The sequence below is a fragment of the Camelina sativa genome, chromosome 20 (assembly GCF_030686135.1).
Source record: "Camelina sativa cultivar CO46 ecotype springtype chromosome 20, ASM3068613v1".
NCBI classification, from domain to species: Eukaryota; Viridiplantae; Streptophyta; class Magnoliopsida; order Brassicales; family Brassicaceae; genus Camelina; species Camelina sativa.
In genome coordinates, this window is record NC_141899.1 from 8,180,419 (window position 1) to 8,200,588 (window position 20,170).

Sequence of the window (20,170 nt, forward strand, 5' to 3'; positions counted from 1 at the left end):
AAACAAAAAAAACAACAATTTGATTGCCATTTGTTTTCCAAAACCTGTGAGCATTGATTCTTAACTAAGAAGAACTTTGATTCACATTTATTTAAATACTAGATTTTAACCCGCAGTACAACGCGGGACAATTCTTTAACTAAAATTTTTAAATTTTATTTATTTATTATTTTTTTCTCTTTTTGTGTTTATATTGTATACCACACAAGATGATTTGTTTTTTACAGTCGTAATTAAATCAACTTTATTTACTATTTTTAGATTTAACCCGTTAATACGTATACAATAAAATATTAGTCTAGACCTCTATGGCCTAAACATAGGCCCCTTTAATTTACTCCCAATTGTTTGAAAAGATATACAAATGGATCAAAGCAAAATCCTGGGGTGTACCAAACACCGAAAAGCTTGGTAAGTGCAAAAGGATAGTATATATACAATAATAAATATAAAGAGGATACCTAGAAAGGTGAGCAGCTCATCGTGAGCTAAACTCAGAATTGGTTTCTTTCTCAACATGCATTTGTGACATAAGTACATAACTACATGGAGTCCAAAACAAAAAATTAGTGTGATATGAAATAAATCAAACAAAAATATTTTGATTATCCACTAACCGGAAGGTTGCATGTTCACGTGAAACCAAATCTTTTTATTTTCAAATAAATGAATTTTAAATCATCTAAGATAAGAAAAGAAGGGTATTAGAGATGAAATAAAGAAAACATAAACATTTTGTACCAATAAATTAATAAAGGAATAAGTGTGCACCTGTTTATCGCCAAACCAAATCAAGTGTCTCAACCGGGAAGGTTACTTCAAGTGTATGAATTGATGCATTTTCGTATTGCTATTGAGACGTTATTTATATAGTTCGTTGAAGATGGTAAAATTAGATGTGATACGAGATCGAGAATATATTGATAAGCAAGCAAAAAATCTAAAAATATATATGACAATTTTGAATTAATGCAAAAGGTTTATGATTAAGGCAACAAATATTTCATTAAGTTGTTATAGTAATTAATTTCTATACTATATCGAGTTAATGTATAATACGAATAGGAAATGTAGATTTGATTTCAGTTTTTTTTTTAATTAGTTTCCATTGGCTATATTGTCTAGAGTTTGTTAGTTTCTGTTTGCTATAGTTGAATGATTGCAGAAATAATATTTATTAGGTGTGTAAATATCACACTAAGGACTAAAGTTGTATATAAAAAAAAAATCATAACTATAAGGGCAGAACCCAAAATGTACTTCAAAAATGTCCCGCAGAATAATATTCAGTTTCTTAAGGAGATATATACAGAAATAAATGTATTTCTTGCTTACAAAGTTATATATTTGCTAAAATTTAATTTTCTTAATTTGGGTTATCGTGTTTATGAACGTTATCTTCGTCATAAGTATAATTGAGAATGTAATCTTTTGTTTCGCAGTCCCTCGATTTACATTCAACTATCATAAAGATGTATTAAAATAAGTTTTGAGCATTTATTCTCGATCTCTTAAATGATGGTGTCATGTTGTATATGACAATAAGCGTAAATAAATTTGATCGATTAATATAGTTCCATTAATTGAGTTAAGTAGAAACGTTATTTTAGGAAAATCTATAGGGATTAATTAAGTAGAAATGTTATTTTAGGAAAATCTGTAGGGGTTAATGTTCCAAAATAACAAATTAAATAAGATAAATTTCAAGAACATAAACCAAAATGTATTTCAAAAATGTTAATATAGATTATAATTAATATATATAAACTTAATAAAATTTTAAAATATTACGTATATGTAAAATTAAAAAGTTTAAAATACTATCTGAAATGATTATATAGTAACTGAGTTATAAAAAGAACATGTTGGAATTAATATAATATCATTAAATTTGTGATAACACGGGTTAAATTCTTATTTTATTACTTGTAAACTATTAAATATTATTTGATATATAAAATTAAGTTGATTTAACTAAGATTATGTAGAATAATTAAATCACTAAGAAAAATATGACTTAATCATAACGTATAAATGACTTATTATGTATTTAGAATTAGATCCCTTATTTTTTTGTTATAATAATTAAAACTCAAAATAGAATCTCAAACACTTAAAAAAACAAACAAATGGTCATGAAGTATATTACGAATTAAAAATTTAATATAAATATTTAGCCGCACAAACGGTCGAGAAATTTAGTTATTTCTCTATTTGTAAAACATCCAATATTTAAATAATAACTACAATATAAAATATTAATAATAACAAAAATTATATGCACGCGATGTACTGCGAGTTAAAATCTTGCGAGTTAAAATCTAGTATAGAGGATTGAACTTTTAACCCTTCTGAAGAATTAATATGGGAGGGATCAAATTAAAAAATTTCAAAATTCCAAGAATTTTACAATCACTAAACGACGAGACCCCTTTTTATATCACTAAGTCGTTCGGCCCAATGAGTAAAGGCCCATTTGCAAACCGGAACTAAAAACTACAAATACGTCTCAGTTAGGTTTTATTTTTGGCGGCAACTCAATCCTTCGTCGTCGTCGTCGTCAGAGGATCTTCTTAGTTTTCTCTCGTTTGTCGATTTGCGTCAATCGTTTCGTAATCTGTTACCAAATCTCGAAATCGTTTGCTCTCTGCTTCTTCTCGACTCGACGTCACTGTTTCTAACCGGCTTTAGGTACGTACGGTGTTTCTTAATTAGTCAATCTCTCTCGAAAACCCTAATTAGTAAAACCCTAATTAGTAGTCTTACGCTCGCTCTTTATAATCCTATCGATCAAATTCATGTTCACCTCCGCGATAATATAACCCTATATCAGTAGTAGCCTTACGCTCGCCCTTTATGTTCTGATTTGAATGTTTCTCATAATTGTTGTATGCGTGCTTGTAGATAATGTCCGGCTCAACTTCTTCACTCGGGGCTCCTTGTGCCTATAGCAATCACGAGCTCGAGGAACTTCGCTCCAAACACGAGCACCTTGAAAGGTTGGAGCAATTGATTATGGAAGAGCTAAAGACAGAACAACGGACTCCGATGGAGAAATTGTTGCAAGGCCACCGTCTCCGGAGACTGACCGATTCTATCATACTTAAGACTCGGGAACTTGTAAGTTTTTCCTTCTTCTTCTCCATAATTTGTTTTTTTTTTTGGTTTTCGTTTTCTTGAGGTTTATACTTTATAGATTAGAAAGAACATGTGAGTTCTGGAAGCGGATACTTGTTTGAGTTGTGTTACTTACTAACCTAGAGGCCACTTTAGTCTTAGTTATGCTGCTTACTAAGCCTTGCTTCTTCTTCTTGTTTATTGTAAGGTTCAAACCGATGAAAAGGAGGATCTTGATGCAGTTTTATCTGCAATTTTGTCTCGACTGGAACAGGTTTGCTTCTTTTCCTTTTGCATCCTCTGTATCACCACCTGCTTTTACCTTTATATATAGTAGATGGACCCCTTTGTTTCTCAGTTTCATTTGAAGAATCTCTTATACAAAAGTCACTATCGGTATTTTAGTTCTGTTTACCAGCTGAATTCCGAGATTCTTGTTTGAGTTATGTTACTTACTAACCTAGAGGCCACTTTAGTCTTGACTCTAAAATCACTTGTAGTTCACATCAGTAGATGCCTTGGGAGAAGTTATTCTGCTTGGTTAACCTTGCTTCTTGTTTACTGTAAGGTTCAGTCCTATGACAAGAAGGATGGGGAGATTAAATATGCAATAGCTCCGCATGGTGACCCGACTGCAACGTTTACGAATTTGTCTGATGCATTTTTTTCTCGACTGGAAGAGGTTTGCTTTATAATAGATGGACCCTTCTTATTTTTCAATCAAGGCCAATCTTTGTTTCTCAGTTTCGTTTGACAAAATAATGAATGCCTTACAAAAGTCACTGTCTGGTTTTGAGTTCTATTTCCCTGCTGAATTCTGAGTCTTTGCTCTATTGATGGTGAAAATTTTCAAATACTTAACTATCTATCTTCATTCATAAACCTACAGCTACATGAATATCATAGAATTCATCCTTCTGAATGCCTTGCTGATGCTCATGAAGCACTCCTCAAGGATGAACCAGTAATTGGGTTCAGTGTAGAGGTGAGTTTCTGTTTTTTAATTGACAACATATCTTTTACGTATTAAGTCCCTTTGTTCAACATTGTTTTCTGTTGCGCAGGAATGCTCTGGTCGGTTCTTGGACTTGCATGATATGTATAACAAATACATCAGCTCTGATTTTGGGGAAAGAGTTGAATATTCTGCTTATCTTGATGTTTTTTCCCAACCAGATAAAATACCGCGTAAACTTAAGCTGTCGAGGTAAAATATTTCATTGAGTTTTCTTCTACCTAGAGATCTCCATTCGTTGTTTCTTCTACCTTCAGCTGAATGCTTTTCTCTCTCTCTCTCTCTGTCTTTTGGACTTGTTTCTATCCATGTAAGGCAATACGCAGAGTATATGGAAGCTCTGCTAGAGTATTTAATTTACTTTTTCCAACGAACTGAGCCGCTGCAAGATTTGGACAGAATACTCCACAAGGTTTTTAGCTCCTCTCTTTCTTTATTGTTTTACTGTGTTCATGTATATTATAAGCGTGTTTACGGGTTCTTTACTACTTCTGCATAAAATTTGGGATTGTTTGTTTTTTTTTTGGGTACCTCTAGCAACTTGTTTCTATCAGAGCGATTATAACTAGATGATGCTTGTATTGAATATCCCAAAGTGCTGAGATGTTATGATAAGGCTTTGATCCATATTATGATTTGGCAATTACTTTTGTTGGTTTCTTGCAGGTTGAAACTGATTTTGAAGAGCAGTATGCAGAGGGGAAAGTGAAAGGCGGGGAGAACCACCATGACCAGGAACATGAGCCTAATCCATCTCATCCTGCTGTTGTGGATCTTGATTGCTATACCAGAGTTGAGGAACTGGTAGATGTGGAGCTTGAAAAGCTAACGAAGGTAATAATCATGCTTCATGTTCACATGCTTCTTGAAGCATATATATAGTCCCCTAATTTGTCTGTCCTTTTTATGTCATTCAGGCGTTGGTGGCATTGGGACTGAGCACTAGTGGTACTCAGCAGCAGTGTGCTGAGAGACTTTTCCTGACGAAGGTATCAATTTACACATGTTATGATCTCCTAGCAGCATATTTTGTTTCCAGTCTGAGTATGTTATGCTTAATGGATTCCATTTTTTGTTCAGCAAGCGCGACTGGAAAAGAAACATTCGCTAATGGAGGCCAAAATGAAGAAACTCTGCGATTTACTTGATGAGGTTTGTTATATTTACATTTTCTTTTCCCCTCCCCGAGCATGTCGGGTATTTACTTGTGCTTGAATTATCATGCGGTCACCTTATATATAGGCAATCGAGAGGACAAAACAAAACGTAGAAAAGAAGAGAAAGGCTTTGACATTTGAAGTGATGGAGGAAGAGGAAGCTCATACAGAGTCAGAAAGTGTAGCAATGGGTTGGGATGGGAAGCCAATACCATACTGGCTCTACAAACTCGGCCTTGGCCAGGTAATGTAGTTATTAGACTATTGATGTTAAATGATGAGAGAGAGAGAGAGAGTTTTGTGATACTGATATTAAACTTTTCTTGTAGGAATATAAATGTGAGATTTGTGGAAACTATAGCTATGGGGGAAAAAGGGCTTTTGAGAGACATTTTGAAGAATGGCGTCACGCACGCGGATTGCTTCGTTTGGGAATCAAAGGGAAGGTCAACAGAATCACTTTGGTTGAGGTATGTTATCTCAACATTTTTCTTAGTTTAAAAGCTATAGTTTGTGTGATTTGATTTGTGATTATTTTTTTTTGTTTCAGGAAGCAAAAGATCTGTGGAATACGTTACCAGAGAGTCAAAAAGTGCGGCTCCGCGCTGACGGGAATCTCAGACCACTTCCTCGTTTGAAGGATCAGGAAATCAAAGAGAGCAATCCACGTCAAGCTCCAACGGGTGTAGCAATTCCACCTCCAGATATCAAAACTATGGTAGAGAGAACTGCATTTTTCCTGGCAAGAGAAGGGTTGGAGACTGAGAGGAAGGTCACAGACAAATATGAGAATGAAGCAATATTCAGCTTTTTGAATAGCTCTGATCCTTATCACGCGTTTTACCAGCATAGGCTTACTGAGTACCGTGCTCAGAATCAAGATGGAGCTCAGGCTACTGGTTCAGATGCTACACCAACTACGAATCCAGGATATGGTGATTCACGGACCTTTCTTCCAGCAGAATTCATGGTTCCTCCTCCGCCCCTAGAATCTCACAAGTTTGCGTATAGACTTCCTGTAGGGATGACGCCTGAGGAGCTTGATATTATTAAGCTCACGGCGCAGTTTTTGGCGCGGTATGGGAACGTGTTTTGGGAGGGTTTCAAGAAAAGTGTGAGTATGGATCCTCAGTTTGAGTTTATTAGGAATCCAACTGATGGCAGGTTCACTCTTTTCAGTGGACTTGTTCAAGCGTACGGGGAAGTTTTATGTCCTCAAATCTTGAAAGAAAAGCTGAGAAAGAAGGCGGCCGCTGATATGGAGACCATTCTTGAGAACTGTTTCCATCGTGTTCAATGGGATCGTTCCAGAAGGAGCATTGGGAGAAGAAACGGAAGGAGCATGGGGAGAAAGAAAGTGGCAAGCGAGAGGAGAAGGATACGGATCCAGGATTTGCACATTTTTTAGTGATGAAGCAATTTGCTCTTCGTCCACCAAAATCATTAGAGCCAAAGAGACAAACGTGTGACGAGTCAGCCCTTGTTCCGGAAGACGAGTTTCTTGCTCAACATCCGGTAATGTTTTCTCCGGACTCTTTTACTTACCTGTCATTTCTTTTTCCTTTCTTCTGAGTTGGTGTATCTAAGCAGTTAGTTATAACATTTTCAGGGTTGGGGTAGAGTCAGGATTTCTGCTCCCCACGCCTTAGATGCATACATGGAGGTCATGGTGCCGTCGTTATTGGAAAACGTGGCACGTTTGAAAGAGAAAATAGCTGTGATCCTCAGAATTCCAGCAAGCAAACAGACGTTGAGTGGGAAAGCTGGCGTTTTAAAGGACGATATGTCACTTGCATATTACAATGTGGGAGCACAAGAAGTCTTAACTTTGTGTTGGGAATTGTGAATTAACGCTTGCTGGTGGATGAAGCTTTTATAAACTTGGTGGCCAAATATACGAAACGATTATTACTGATTTTAAAATTTTGTTTTGGCTCTGTAAATCTTTAAAATTAGAAACCTTTGATATGTGGAAAAAATCTTTCCCTTCTTCGAAGGAACTCTCTCTTCTCTCTCCTCTTCTTCTTCTGGTTTCAAAAAACAAAATCGGTGGTTCCTTCCTCTCCGGCGGCCACCACGGCGCTGTGAGGGGAATTAGTTAGTTTAATTGCTTTTTGTTGTTAGGTTTTTCTTTGGGATCCGATGAACTAGGCTAAACGGTGGTGTTGAGATTAGGGTTCCGAGTGTGGTGGTGCGATTTCAGATCTGCATCCGGCGAAGGTTCTTCACGGTGATCCAAACTTTGCGACGACTTCATCCTTTGATGAAGGAGTTGTGAAGGCGTTTTCGTTGGCCTCAATCTCTCTGTTTGTCTCTGCTTCTGTTGGCTTAGCTTATGTGGGGTTCTTTGCTTCTGTTTGTGGTTACTTGTGGGTTGTCTTAGTCTCAGTTGTTGGGTTGCAATTTGTGGTTCCTATTTCTTCGACTTTGTTGCCTCCTCTTGAGTTGCTGGTGTTTTGCGTTGGCGAAGGTTTCGATTGTGGGTTCATCATTCGGAAGGTAATTTTCTTCAAAGGCATCTACTACCCTTCTCTAAGTTCGTGTTGGGCTCAGGTTTGGTTTTCAAGACGATGCGGTGAGTTCGATCTCTATTCCTTCTCTTGCGTGGCGTTACCAGTTTTTGGTCTGTAGGTGGCCTTTGACTGGGCCGACGAATGTCCGTGTTAAGGAATGGGTATCCTCTTTGGCGTTTTCCCCAATCGGATTTCAAGGTCTTCCTTTGAACTTTCGCTTTCTCGATTCTTCTGGTTCTTTGAAGTGGCTGTGATGGGTTAGGTTATGTGCTCTTTCCTTGTTGCTTTGCCGTTTTCATTTCCGTCGTTGTTGTGGCTGTGTGAGCTCGATTTAGCTCCCTTCTCGGGCTTTCAGTTTTGGAGGCTTTCCTTTGATCGGTTCTGCTCGAGGCTTCTGTCTGTAGCTCCTCTCCGACATCTACCTGTTCTGTGGAATGTTTATCGGACGCTTTTGGATTAGAGTTTTCGGTTTTAATTATCTGGAATTTCAAACTCCAATCCTTTATGTTTGCTTTTGAGGTTTAATTCCTCGGTTTGTCTCTGGGGTTAGTTCTTTCAACTGCCAGCTTTTGTCTCCGGAAGATCAGATATTTCCGGTTTTGATTCCCTCTTTTGGACTTTGATTCCCTCGTTTGGGCTTGTGGCTACGGTACTTTCCCGTATTTGTTAGCGGGTTTAAGTATCCGTCTTTGTCTTTGTATGAATGAACCTTGGATGAAATAAAAAGAGACTCTTGTGAAAAAAAAAAAAAGAAACCTTTGATATGCGATAAGTTTAGCTTTTCTCTTTTGTCTTTATGGATGTGGATTATGTTTTTCGTACTCTGCCTAAAGGCTTCATTAATAGTGGATATCAGTTTGGTTTCTCTTGTTCTTTTTTATTTTGCAAATACAAATAATCAAATCCTAGAATCCTTTAATATAAATATGGAGTTATAATTCTACACTAATTTTAGAATCAGGCAACATCTATTTAATATTTATATTATCAAAACTTAGTTGAGTCTTATTAATCTAGACTCAATACTTTAACGCTAAACCACAAATCTAGACTGACTTACTCGGATGATAATTAATTACAAACAGGGTTTAAATCAAGATTGTAACTCATAATTCATAAAAGGGATTACAATTCCCCGGTTCATCAATCCTTCTCTTTCAGTTTCTCCATCTTTTCCTTAAATTTCACCATCATACTTTTCCAACTCTGACCTCTTCCTTCTTAGAACTTTAACCAAACCCTCGAGCGCCACATCAGCATCCTCATTTTTTATTAGCTCCTCTGCAACTTGAGCTGGAGTCAACACTTCTCCATCAATCAAACGCTTGATTTCCGGGTAGAGATGGTGAGGGTCATCGGGAGACAATCCTAAGTAGTTAGACGCCAGAGTCTTGAATACATCAAAACAACAATGTCCCATGTAAATATGCATATCCATACGCCCTGGCCTAAGCAATGCCGGATCGAGCCTCTCCTTGTGGTTTGTGGTGAAGATTACAATGCGTTCGTCTCCACAGCTCGACCATAACCCATCTATGCAATTAAGGATCCCTGATAACGTCAAAGTTGCTGGTCCCTATTCACCAAGGATCCACATATTGGTTGCAAGCATTTTGTGATAATCTATAAAGTAATAGTAGTTTTTAGTGAAAATAATATTACTAATGTGAAGAAGACCAAACCTTAGAATCTTCATGAGTCTTAGGTTGCAACCTCGTATGCAAATCCACGGCGCGGTCTATGTCTTCTATCAAAAGAATCGAGCTGTTCCTAGTACCGAGAAGTAATCTCTTTAGATCAGCGTCCTCCCTCACGCTTGCAAGCTGGAGATCATAGATATCAAACTTGAGGTGGTTAGCCATAGCTGCAACTAGGCTAGTCTTCCCAGTCCCAGGTGGGCCGTACAGAAAGTAACCCCTTTTCCAAGGTTTCCCTACTCTTTTGTAAAAGTCTTTACTTCTGATGAACCGGTCAAGATCTCCCATCACAGAACGCTTGAGCTCTTCTTTCATTGCCATGGTGTGAAATGTTGAGGGGTGCTTGAGGTTCACGGATTGCCATTTTGAATACATGTTACAGTAGGAGTACATCTTGATGCTTTTCCTCTCATTGTTGATCACCTTTGCCTTGCTCTCCACGTAAGGTACATAAGAATTCAAGACCAAGTCTCTGTGTTTCTTTTCAAAGCTAAGTTCAAAACACTCCCGATCAGGGTTTAGCTTAAACTGTTGCCCAAAATCGTAAGTTTTATCGCTGTTAACACAAAACCGCCACTTGAGCTCAATGCCTTGGTAGACATCCGAGACAACTTCTCCTACGTTGAGGTGTAAATTGACGTTTTTTTCACTGCCGTCTCTAAAGATCCTTAGCCTTTCCCCGTTGGTGTTGATCTTGGTGGACAAATAAACCTGAGCAGCCCCGTAGAGCTCGTTGTACATTCCAGTTTTGATCTGGTCATCGATGATGAGTGTTAGAGTCGATGGAGTACTTGAGATAAAGAAAGAGTTGATATAAGCGATGATGTAGTTTTGTAGCGGAGGTGGAATTGTTGTATCAAGAAATGGTTTGATCATCATGATGTATCCCGTCAATAATGCGTAGGCCGAGACAATCGGTGCAAGTGAAGGAAGATTTCTAAGAGAAAACATCGTTATGATCTGAAACGCACCGAATTTACCAAAGGCACTCAAAGTAGAAGAGGTTTATAATACTCTAGAGAGGGAGCTAATCATTTTTTTCCCAATAGGGAGCTAATCATTTATCTTGAATAATATTGTTGGTAACCTCTTCACTAGTTGACAACCCATATATATTGAAAATCTTATTTAGTAGAATTGGATGTTTTAGTACATGTGTCATATTAATGTACATCTTATTCTTTATAATTAAGAGATTGAGAAAATGTTTTGGAATATGTTATTAACTAGAACCAGATTTTTATACCAATTTTAAATATCTTATTATATAAAGTTGAGTTTTGAAAGTTAGCCATTAACAAGATTTTGACATGTGTCAAGTTATCAATCTCAGATTTGACATGCGTAAAAGTTAATATTTAATAGGATGAATTTCATTACAACAAAAATAAAATATTTTGTTTTAAAAAAATATTAATAATGTAAGTAGATAATTATCAAAAGTTACAGAATTTATAAAAAATACAAAGTTTTTTAAAATAGTTATAAGAAGATTATCTATATATATATCATAAATTCGAAATTATAATATTATTTAATTATTTTTAATTTTAAGTTATTCAAGAACACTACTTTCAACTTTGTATAATTGAGAATTTTTTTAATAGGAAGGTAAATTTTTCTTATTTATTTAAACCAAAATTTTCTCCTACTTTCTCCTTTTTTCAGTTGGGAATAGGTAAGATTAATATGTTGACCCAAGAAAATAATAATATATGCGTCTACTTTTCTTAATACTGTATTTTTAAAAATTTATTGTAGTATTTTTAAATTATTTTATTTAATGATAACAAAGTATCTTATTTTGTAATAGAAATTTCTCAAAATTATGAAAATGAAAAAATCTCTTCATAAATTAGTATTTTATTAATTTATCGATAAATTAATAATTATTAATTTGGCGATAAATTAAAACCTCTATAAATTAATAAAATTTCATGGTTCCGACCTTATTAATTTATGAGAATTTGTTACTAATGCCCTTTCTTTGATACCCCTTTTTAATAATACCCCCTTTGATGATCATTTTTAATTATACCCTTCCACTATTTTTTAAAGACATTTTTGTCCTTGTTTTATAATTATACCAACAATCTTATTATACCTTCGCTGTCGACCTTCTTCGTCTTCGTCTTTTCTTCTCCGGAGACATCTCTCCTTCTCCGGTCGGATCTCCTCCGCCGTTATCATTGTTTCTCCCATCGTCTTCGTCTTCGTCTCTTCTTCTCCGAAGACATCTCTCCTTCTCCGGTCGGATCTCTCCTCCGCCGTTATCACTGTTTCTCCCGTCGTCTTAGTTCTCTCTTTTAGTTCGTCGTCTCTTCTACCCCCTTCGTGTAAGTGTTTCTCCCATCGTATTGAGCAATTGAATTTTTAGGTCTTATAAAGCAAATCTCTCCTCCGCCGTTATAAATTGAATTTTTTTAGGTCTTAATCACTTGCTCTTTTAGATCTGTTCGTGATAATAAAGTCTTTTTCTCCCATCGTGTAAGCTTGTTTCTGTATTTTTGTTTTGATTTCAATTTCAATTTTGTGTTAGCTATTAGATTGTTGTTTCGATTTCAAATTTGATGTCAGAATTTTTTTAGGTCTTAACACTTGCTCTTTTAGATCTGTTCATGATAATAATGTCCTTTATTAGATCTTTGGACATCTACTGTTATTCTTTGATATAGTTGTTCGGATCTCTCTTCTTTTAATGTAGTTTTATTGGTTTGTTTTCTCAGGATTTGTTTGGTTGTACAAATGATTGAATTGTATTCAGTATGTGGTTTGTGGAAGTTGAACAACAACATTCATTGGGAATTTGAGATGGATAATGAAAGGGGAGCTTCTTTGATTAACATTGATGAGAATACTAGATTTAGTGAGTTGGTAAAAATTCTATTAGAAGATTTTGACATTGATATTCAGGCACAATGTTTAAAGCTTAGTTATTCATTGCCTGCTAAGTCTTCTACTATAGGTAGTATTCCTATCTTTATTAGAAATGATAGGCAGCTTGAAGCTTTTAAACTCAAATATGCACAAAGTGGAGGAGTTCTTCATCTATGTGTTACTGTTGAGGATTTTTGTGAGATTGTAGAGCAGGTATTTTTAGTAAACTCATTCTCTTGTTCTTTCTAATATTGTTTTAGAAAAGTAACTGATTTGAGGAATGTTTCTTTATCAGGGTCAACCTAGGTCTACTCCTTTTATTGAGAGTGTTACTGCTGTTACTCAGGTAACTTTCTACTTTAGAATTTTAAATTATTTATTGCTTACAAAACCTTATAAAATTCTTTGAAAACACTTGTAAAACGTTTTAAATACTTTACAAATCCTTTCAGGATCAAACAAGCTCAAATCTGTTAGTTGGGAATGCTATTGATGTTTATACTCATACTCAGGTAATTTACTGCCTTTTCAACTCGTTTTAAAAACTTTTGAAAATAGTTGTAAACCTTATTAAAAACTGTAAACCTTATTAAATCCTCTGAAATCACTTGTAAAATCTTTTAAAAAACCATTGATTTGTACTTTCAGGGTCAACCAATACCAAATTCATATGTCGAGAGTGATCCTCCTGCTGCTTCTTCAAGTCAATATACTGGCACTTCTGATGATTTTACTGCTACTCATACTCAGGTAACTTACATTTAAACACTTTAAAAAACATTTTGAAAACGGTTGTAAACCTTATTAAATCCTTTGAAATAACTTGTAAAACCTTTTAAATAACTTTTAAAACCTTTTAAAAAACCATTGATTTGTACTTTCAGGGTCAACCAATACCAAATCCATATGTCGAGGGTGTTCCTCGTTTTTATTGTTCTCCTGTTGCTTCTTCAAGTCAATATACTGGCAATTCTGATGATTTTACTTCTACTCATACTCAGGTAACTTACATTTAAAGACTTTAAAAAAACTTTTGAAAACGATTGTAAACCTTATTAAATCCTTTGAAATAACTTGTAAAACCTTTTAAATAACTTTTAAAACCTTTTAAAAAACTTGTAAAACCTTTTAAAAAACCATTAATTTGTACTTTCAGGATCAACCAATACCAAATCCATATGTCGAGGGTGTTCCTCGTAACATGACAACCTCTGTTGGGTATCCATCTGGTTCTTCACACTCAACTGGTCTAATCGATGTTGATTCACTGTTTTGTGGAAAGTTATTCAAAGACAAAACAGAAATGAGAAGTCAGATGCGGATGTATGCAGTCAAGCATAGTTTTGAGTTTCATACTTTTAAGTCAGACAACAAGAGGTATGTTCTTAAATGTATTGATGAAAAATGTAGTTGGAGGCTACGTGCAACTAAGGCTAAAGCATCAGATAGCTTTGTTGTTCGAAAGTATATTAGTCAGCACAGCTGTGACTCTGCTTTAAGGAATGTTAATCATCGCCAAGCATCTGCAAGGACTTTGGCTGGTTTGGTTAGTAACCATTTTGCAGGAGGAAAGCTTCCTCTCAGACCCAAACAGCTCATGGAAATTTTTAGGAATGACCATGGAGTTGATGTCTCGTACTCAAAAGCATGGAGAGCTCAAGAACATGCATCAGAACTTGCTAGGGGTATACCTGCTGATAGTTATGAGGTTTTACCGAGTTGGTTTCACATGATAGAAAAGAAGAATCCAGGTACTATCACTTACATAGTTTTACAATAGTTTTAAAACCCTTTTAAAAGGGTTTTAAAAGGGTTTTAAAGGGGTTTTAAAACTTTTAAAATGGGAAAAACCCTTTTACAATAGAGTTTTAAAAGAGTTTTAAAAGAGTTTAAAAGAGTTTTAAAAGAGTTTTAAAAGGGTTTTAACGGGCTTTTAACAATTTTAAAGTTTAAAAGGGTTTTAAAAGGGTTTTAAAAGAGATCTTTGCCGTTATTCCTTGGTTCCCTATGAATAGGTTCGCATTGAATCCCTATGTTTAATAAAACAATGATGTTAGTTTGTTCAAACTTGCCTAATATAAACTGTTTTAAAACCCTTTTAAAACCCTTTTAAATCCCTTTTAAAACTCTTTTAAACTTCTAAAATCGGGAAAAACCCTTTTACAATAGTTTTAAAAGGGTTTTAAAAGGGTTTTAAAACTTTTAAAACGGGAAAAACCCTTTTACAATAGAGTTTTAAAAGGGTTTTAAAAGAGTTTAAAAGAGTTTTAAAAGAGTTTTAAAAGGGTTTTAACGGGCTTTTAACAATTTTAAAGTTTAAAGGGGTTTTAAAAGGTTTTAAAAGGGTTTTAAAACCTTTTAAAACCATTGCAGACACTTTATAATTACATGTTGTAAGGAATAACTCTCTCATGGAGAACCGAAGAGGTTGCATGTCGACTGTAAACCATAAGTTTCTCCCTCTTGTCTTCAGCCTTCTCAGCATCAAGTAGTGGAATATTTTCCCAGAAAATTTGATGTCTCTGGCCGAAAGATTGATGATAGGCCCAAGGAAGGAAGATTGAAGCTTCGTGAAAGATGCTTTTCCTAATGCATGTTTAACTTTGGCAACTAGGCTTAAGTCCGAATGTTGACATATGTTTGCTCCAACAATTGGTTCAAAACCCATACCATATGTTGGTTCTGGTAGTGCAAGGGGTTCAAAATCACTTGATGCCATCTGTTAAAGAAACACACTTAATTAGACTTTTCAACGGATTTACAAGAGTTTTAAAAGGGTTTTTAAAAATCAACATCACACGTTATCGATCTGAAGTCATCTTATCAACACACTTTATCGACATAATTCAACTACGACCGATCTAAAAATTGATATCAAATGGTTTAACAGGGACTTTCTAAAAAGTGTTTTACAAGAGATAACAAAAATCCAAATTTACAAGACTTTACTAATTTCAAATCCATATCAAACACAATTATCTATCTGAATGCGTCAGATCTGAATCTGGATCGATATCAAAGAAACTGAAGGGGCTTTTAAAAACTGTTTTAAAAGAACATAAATCCAAATTTAAAAGAGTTTACATATTCCAAATCAATATCAAAGAAATCTAAAAGCCCTAAATTTAAAAAAGCGATAGTCCAAATTGATAAACGCAGAAAGAAACAAAGAAAGAATGAACCTGTCTGCGATAGAACCAGAATCAATGTCGGGGATTACGTGTACGAGAGACGAAAGCGCAGAATCGCCGCGAAGAAGGATCGAGAATCGCCGCGAAGAAGGATTGAGAATCGCCGCGCAGAATCGCCGATGAACGAAGGAGAGAGAATCGTCGGTTGAGGAAGGAGAGAAGCACGGCGAAGTGGAGAGAAAATTAGGTTTCCTTCATTAAGGGTAAAAAAGTCTTTTTCACCAAAAAAAGGGGTACCCTTACAAATGGACCCTTCCCAAGAACATTTTTAAAAAGTGGAAGGGAAAAATGGGCATTTTTGCTTTTTCCCCATAATTTATAGAGGTTTTACTGTAGATCTTAACCAATTTTTTTTTCTTTTACACAAAGAAAGAGGAAAATAAACTTAAGGATAAAAAAACTGAGATTTAAATATCAAAATACTTAGACATTTAAAAACTAAATCTAAACCTAAACCCTATTTAAATCTCAGTTTTTAGAGATCTCTTCTTTTTTTTACATCGACTTTCTCGCGGCGGCGGTAAATCATGATTCTCAAGTTGATCAAATCGATGGTTCAAGCAATAACTCGTCCAATACAATACTTGATCATCTCCTATCTCCGGTATCTTGTCGGCTTACCTTCGCTGACTGGTATAAAGGATCATCATGTCACGGTTATCATCGAGGAATTGACGGATGTTGGGACGGAAAACGTACTCTATGGCGCCACTCGGGCTTATCTTTTCAACAAAATCAACGTCGACTTCGTCAAATTTTACGTCGGTGAATGTATGTTCGACGACATATACCAAGGGGTCGAGCTCAAGTGGAGGATCTTCGTTGATAACAAAAATGCTGGAAATATCAATAAGCAGTGCTTCGAGCTGAGATTTGACGAAAAGCACAGAGATTTGGTTTTCGACTCTTACATACCTTTCGTGGAGAGCCAGGCCAAGAGCAAGAAGAGAATCCTCGAGATGCACACATACTCTCACTGCTCTGACTCTTGGGCAATCAAGAGCCTCAATCACCATTCAACTTTTGAAACGATTGTTATGAAGGAAGGGCTCAAGCGTGACCTCATCGAAGATCTTGACCAGTTCATCAGCAAGGAAGATTATTACAAAAGAGATCGGCGACGGCGACACTGGGTGAGATTTTATTTGTTGCATGGGCAACCAGGGACCGGGAAGACTAGTCTTGTTGCTGCTATGGCTAAATATCTGAACTTGGATGTCTATAAACTAAACCTCCCTCTAGGGTTGAAAACTGACTTCGACCCGAAGAGACTTATCTCCAGAGCCAAGGACAGCTCGATTCTCCTCGTAGAGGATATAGACGGCTCCCTCGAGGTCTGTTCTCCCTTTCTTTTTTTTTCTGTTCTCCCTTTCTTGATTTCTTCAAAATTATATTTATTGCTTTCTTTAACAAGCTTGTGCTTGATTAGTGTTCCAAATTACACACATCTCTTTAGCTTGATTAGTATAAAGCATAAACCATACCCCTCCCAATTTTTTTTTTTTTTTTTTTTTTTTACACTTTACAGAGACTGTTCCAAAAAAAAATTATTTATTAAATATCAATTATAACCCATTCCCGCAAAGTGATATAAGCCCCCCTTTCAAAAAGAGAGAATATTTACAAACTAACTAATTACCACTGTTTTACCTTTTTCTTGTTGTTGTTGTTGTGTGTGTATTATCAACAGGGATTGAATGTGGAATTATCGCAACTGTTAGGTTGCTTATCTCGGGTTTATGGCCAAACACGCGTTGTAATATTGACGACAAACAACAAGGAGAGTCTTGACCCAACATTGCTATGTTATATGGATATGAAGATTGACATGGGACACTGCTGATGGGGGTCAAGTCGCAAAGGAGTTACTGAAGAGCCTCGACCTTTGGTGAGGACTTTGGAAATGAAGATTGTGTGTATATTTACTTAAAGGAGTTTTCGATAGTTTTACTGATTTGACATAGCCAATTTGAGCATGTTGATTAACAACTAGTTTATTTTAAACATCGATTAAAAATATTTACTGACACGCTATCGTACTATTAAGCGTGTTGAAGTCTCCGCAAATGTTTGATGAATTTGATTATATAGAGAATGTTTGAAATTTGAACAGTGACAAGTTTCTTAAAATAATGTTCAATATGTGACACTATAATATGAAAATTATAAGGATAAATTAAAATTGTTAAGAAAGAGTCATGATAATTTTGTCCTGTCCCCATGTATGGCTTTCAAAACCGTATATCAAAATAGATTAAATTCAAGAGCAAAACTAACTTCATCATTTCTCATTGCCGAGTGATTCTCTTCCTCTACATCTTCAAGTTTCTTCATCATCTTCAAAATCCTCCAAAACTGTGACCTCTTCCAGAAAACCCTCTTCCAGGAAACCCTCCTCTTCCAGGGAACCCTGGGAATACAGGCCTAACCGTCGGCCTCGAGATCCACTCGGGAGCCACATCATCATCTTCACCATCAATTAGTTCCTCCCCATCCTCAACTTGAGCCGGAGTATCCACTTTCATTGTATCCGCATCATCGGCTATACTTTTCTCTCCCTCTTCAAGTTTCTTCATCTTCTTCACAGATTTATCATCGTCACACTTCTCTAGCTCTGACCTCTTTCTCTTGAGAACCTTTACCAAACCATCAAGGGCCGCATCAGCACCTTCACTCCTCATTAGTTCCTCAGCGACTTGAGCAGGAGTCAGCACTTGTCCTTCAATCAAGTGCTTGATATCCGGATAGAGATGGTGAGTGTCGCCATTATCGTTAGACAGGCCTAAATAGTTAGACGCCAATGTCTTAAATCCCTCAAAACTACAATGTCCCATGTAAATGTGCATATCCATACGCCCTGGTCTGAGCAATGCTGGATCGAGTTTCTCCTTGTTGTTCGTCGTGAATACTATTATGCGTTCATTTCCACAACTCGACCATAACCCATCAATGCAATTCAAAAGTCCTGATAACGTCAATGGTGCTGATACCTATTCACACATAAAAAAAGTATAGGTACGACCCATGTATTGTTGTTTGGAAGAAACAGAATGATTCAAAAACTCATATTAAAATTATCTTGAAGACCAACCTGGGAAGCACCTAACGTTTTGGGCATTTGGGTTGTTTTGGTTACAGGTTGCAATCTTGTAGGCAAATCCACGGAACAGTCTATATCTTCTACAAGAAGAATCGAGCTGTTCTTAGTGCCGAGAAGCAATGTCCTTAGCTCGGCGTCTCCCTTCACGCTTGCAAGCTGGAGATCATAGATATCGAACTTGAGGTAGTTAGCCATAGCGGCCACTAAACTAGTCTTCCCGGTCCCTGGTGGACCGTATAGCAAGTAACCCCTCTTCCAAGCCTTTCCAACTCTTTTGTAATAATCTTTTCTTCGGACGAACTTGTCAAGATCTTCCATCACAGAGCGCTTGAGATCTTCGTTCATAGCCATCGTATCGAAGGTTGAAGGGTGCTCCAAGTTCACGGATTTCCATGTCATTTGCGAGTTGGAATGCATCTTGAGGATTCTGCGCTTGCTCTTAACTACCATTGCCTTGCTCTCCACGTAAGGTATATAGGATTTCACCACCAAATCTCTGTGTTTCTTGTCAAAGCTCAGCTCAAAATATTCCCGATTGAAGTTTCCATGATAGCGTTCCCCATGCTCATCAACCATAGACTTCTTCTTGTTGTTAGCAAAAAACCTCCACTTAAGCTTAACGCCATTGTAGACATCGGGGACAACCTCTCCGTCACTGAGGTAAAATTTGACTTCCTTCTGCGTAGGGTCTCTAGCCATATTTAGCCTGGACGAATTTGGACTTATCTTGGTGGAGAGATAAGCCTTAGCAGCGTAGTAAAGCTCGTCGTGAATATACACCGAGGACAATTGATCGATGGTAAGCGTGAGAGTCGTCGATGAACGAGAGCCAACCAAGGACTTGAGATAAGAGACGACGAAGTTTTGAACTGGACGTGGAATGATTGTGTCAATCATTGGCTTGATTATCGTGATGTATCCCATCATTGATGCGTAACTAGAGACCATTGATGATGCTGGAGAAGGGATATCTCTAGAGAACTCCATCGTTTTTTAGATTAGGGTTTGGTCTCTCCTTTTCAATATATGTTGTTGCGTCTGAGGCTTTTAGTTAGATTAATTTTTGTTACTTTATATATTGAATTGATGATGTTAGTTTTCCTTTAATTTTTCTTTTTTTCTTTTTTCTGGTTGAGTATATTTCTTTTTTCCTTTGTGAAAAACGATAGAATATTTTCTTTTAATATACGGTAAAATCTTTATAAATAAATATTTTATTAAACATAAAATAATAATTTTTCTTGTATGGATCTATTTTCATTGGGTGAGCATCAAACTATATTTAGGCAGTTGTAACTTGTAGATCTCTATAGATAATTGATACGGAATAAAGAGTGGACACGTGGACGGTGATGATTAAATGATATTCAACGGCAACGATTAGAAGTTTTGAATCTTCTGCTCTGCTTCATTAATTGCGAATTTGTAAAAGTTTTTTTGTTACGTTTTAGATTCTCTCTAGGTTTGTTGGTGATTCATCTCTGTGAAGAGTCTTCTACTCTT

The 20,170-nt window shown here is 36.1% G+C and overlaps 5 protein-coding genes across 6 annotated transcripts; 3 read left to right on the forward strand and 2 right to left on the reverse strand.

Moving 5' to 3' along the window:
* The first annotated feature begins 2,518 nt into the window (after window positions 1-2,518).
* On the forward strand, window positions 2,519-7,285 carry LOC104770085 (splicing factor SF3a60 homolog). Of its 2 annotated transcripts, none has more exons than XM_019241669.2 (14): window positions 2,519-2,691; window positions 2,905-3,120; window positions 3,326-3,391; window positions 3,692-3,799; window positions 4,007-4,102; window positions 4,182-4,324; window positions 4,448-4,544; window positions 4,799-4,966; window positions 5,050-5,121; window positions 5,213-5,284; window positions 5,375-5,533; window positions 5,619-5,759; window positions 5,840-6,804; window positions 6,899-7,285. In XM_019241669.2, the coding sequence occupies exons 2-13, from the start codon at window positions 2,908-2,910 to the stop codon at window positions 6,695-6,697; spliced, it is 2,193 nt and encodes a 730-aa protein (XP_019097214.2). In that variant the 5' UTR covers window positions 2,519-2,691; window positions 2,905-2,907; the 3' UTR covers window positions 6,698-6,804; window positions 6,899-7,285. The 2 variants fall into 2 exon arrangements, with proteins under 2 accessions (XP_019097214.2, XP_087360221.1); XM_087504095.1 differs by having other exon boundaries at window positions 2,522-2,691; window positions 3,686-3,799.
* A 1,412-nt stretch (window positions 7,286-8,697) lies between these two features.
* LOC104770086 (AAA-ATPase At5g17730-like) lies at window positions 8,698-10,583 on the reverse strand. The gene is made up of 2 exons (XM_010494437.2): window positions 9,485-10,583; window positions 8,698-9,378 (listed from the first exon to the last, which is right to left on the reverse strand). The coding sequence occupies exons 1-2, from the start codon at window positions 10,448-10,450 to the stop codon at window positions 8,980-8,982; spliced, it is 1,365 nt and encodes a 454-aa protein (XP_010492739.2). The 5' UTR covers window positions 10,451-10,583; the 3' UTR covers window positions 8,698-8,979.
* A 1,661-nt stretch (window positions 10,584-12,244) lies between these two features.
* LOC147918598 (uncharacterized) lies at window positions 12,245-14,156 on the forward strand. The gene is made up of 4 exons (XM_087503601.1): window positions 12,245-12,589; window positions 12,672-12,722; window positions 12,829-12,888; window positions 13,563-14,156. The coding sequence occupies exons 1-4, from the start codon at window positions 12,245-12,247 to the stop codon at window positions 14,154-14,156; spliced, it is 1,050 nt and encodes a 349-aa protein (XP_087359727.1).
* A 1,938-nt stretch (window positions 14,157-16,094) lies between these two features.
* Window positions 16,095-17,410, forward strand: LOC104770087 (AAA-ATPase At5g17740-like). The gene is made up of 2 exons (XM_010494438.1): window positions 16,095-16,901; window positions 17,258-17,410. The coding sequence occupies exons 1-2, from the start codon at window positions 16,095-16,097 to the stop codon at window positions 17,408-17,410; spliced, it is 960 nt and encodes a 319-aa protein (XP_010492740.1).
* A 374-nt stretch (window positions 17,411-17,784) lies between these two features.
* On the reverse strand, window positions 17,785-19,669 carry LOC104772324 (AAA-ATPase At5g17740-like). Its single transcript, XM_087506606.1, has 2 exons — window positions 18,731-19,669; window positions 17,785-18,557 (listed from the first exon to the last, which is right to left on the reverse strand). The coding sequence occupies exons 1-2, from the start codon at window positions 19,652-19,654 to the stop codon at window positions 17,907-17,909; spliced, it is 1,575 nt and encodes a 524-aa protein (XP_087362732.1). The 5' UTR covers window positions 19,655-19,669; the 3' UTR covers window positions 17,785-17,906.
* Window positions 19,670-20,170: the final 501 nt, after the last annotated feature.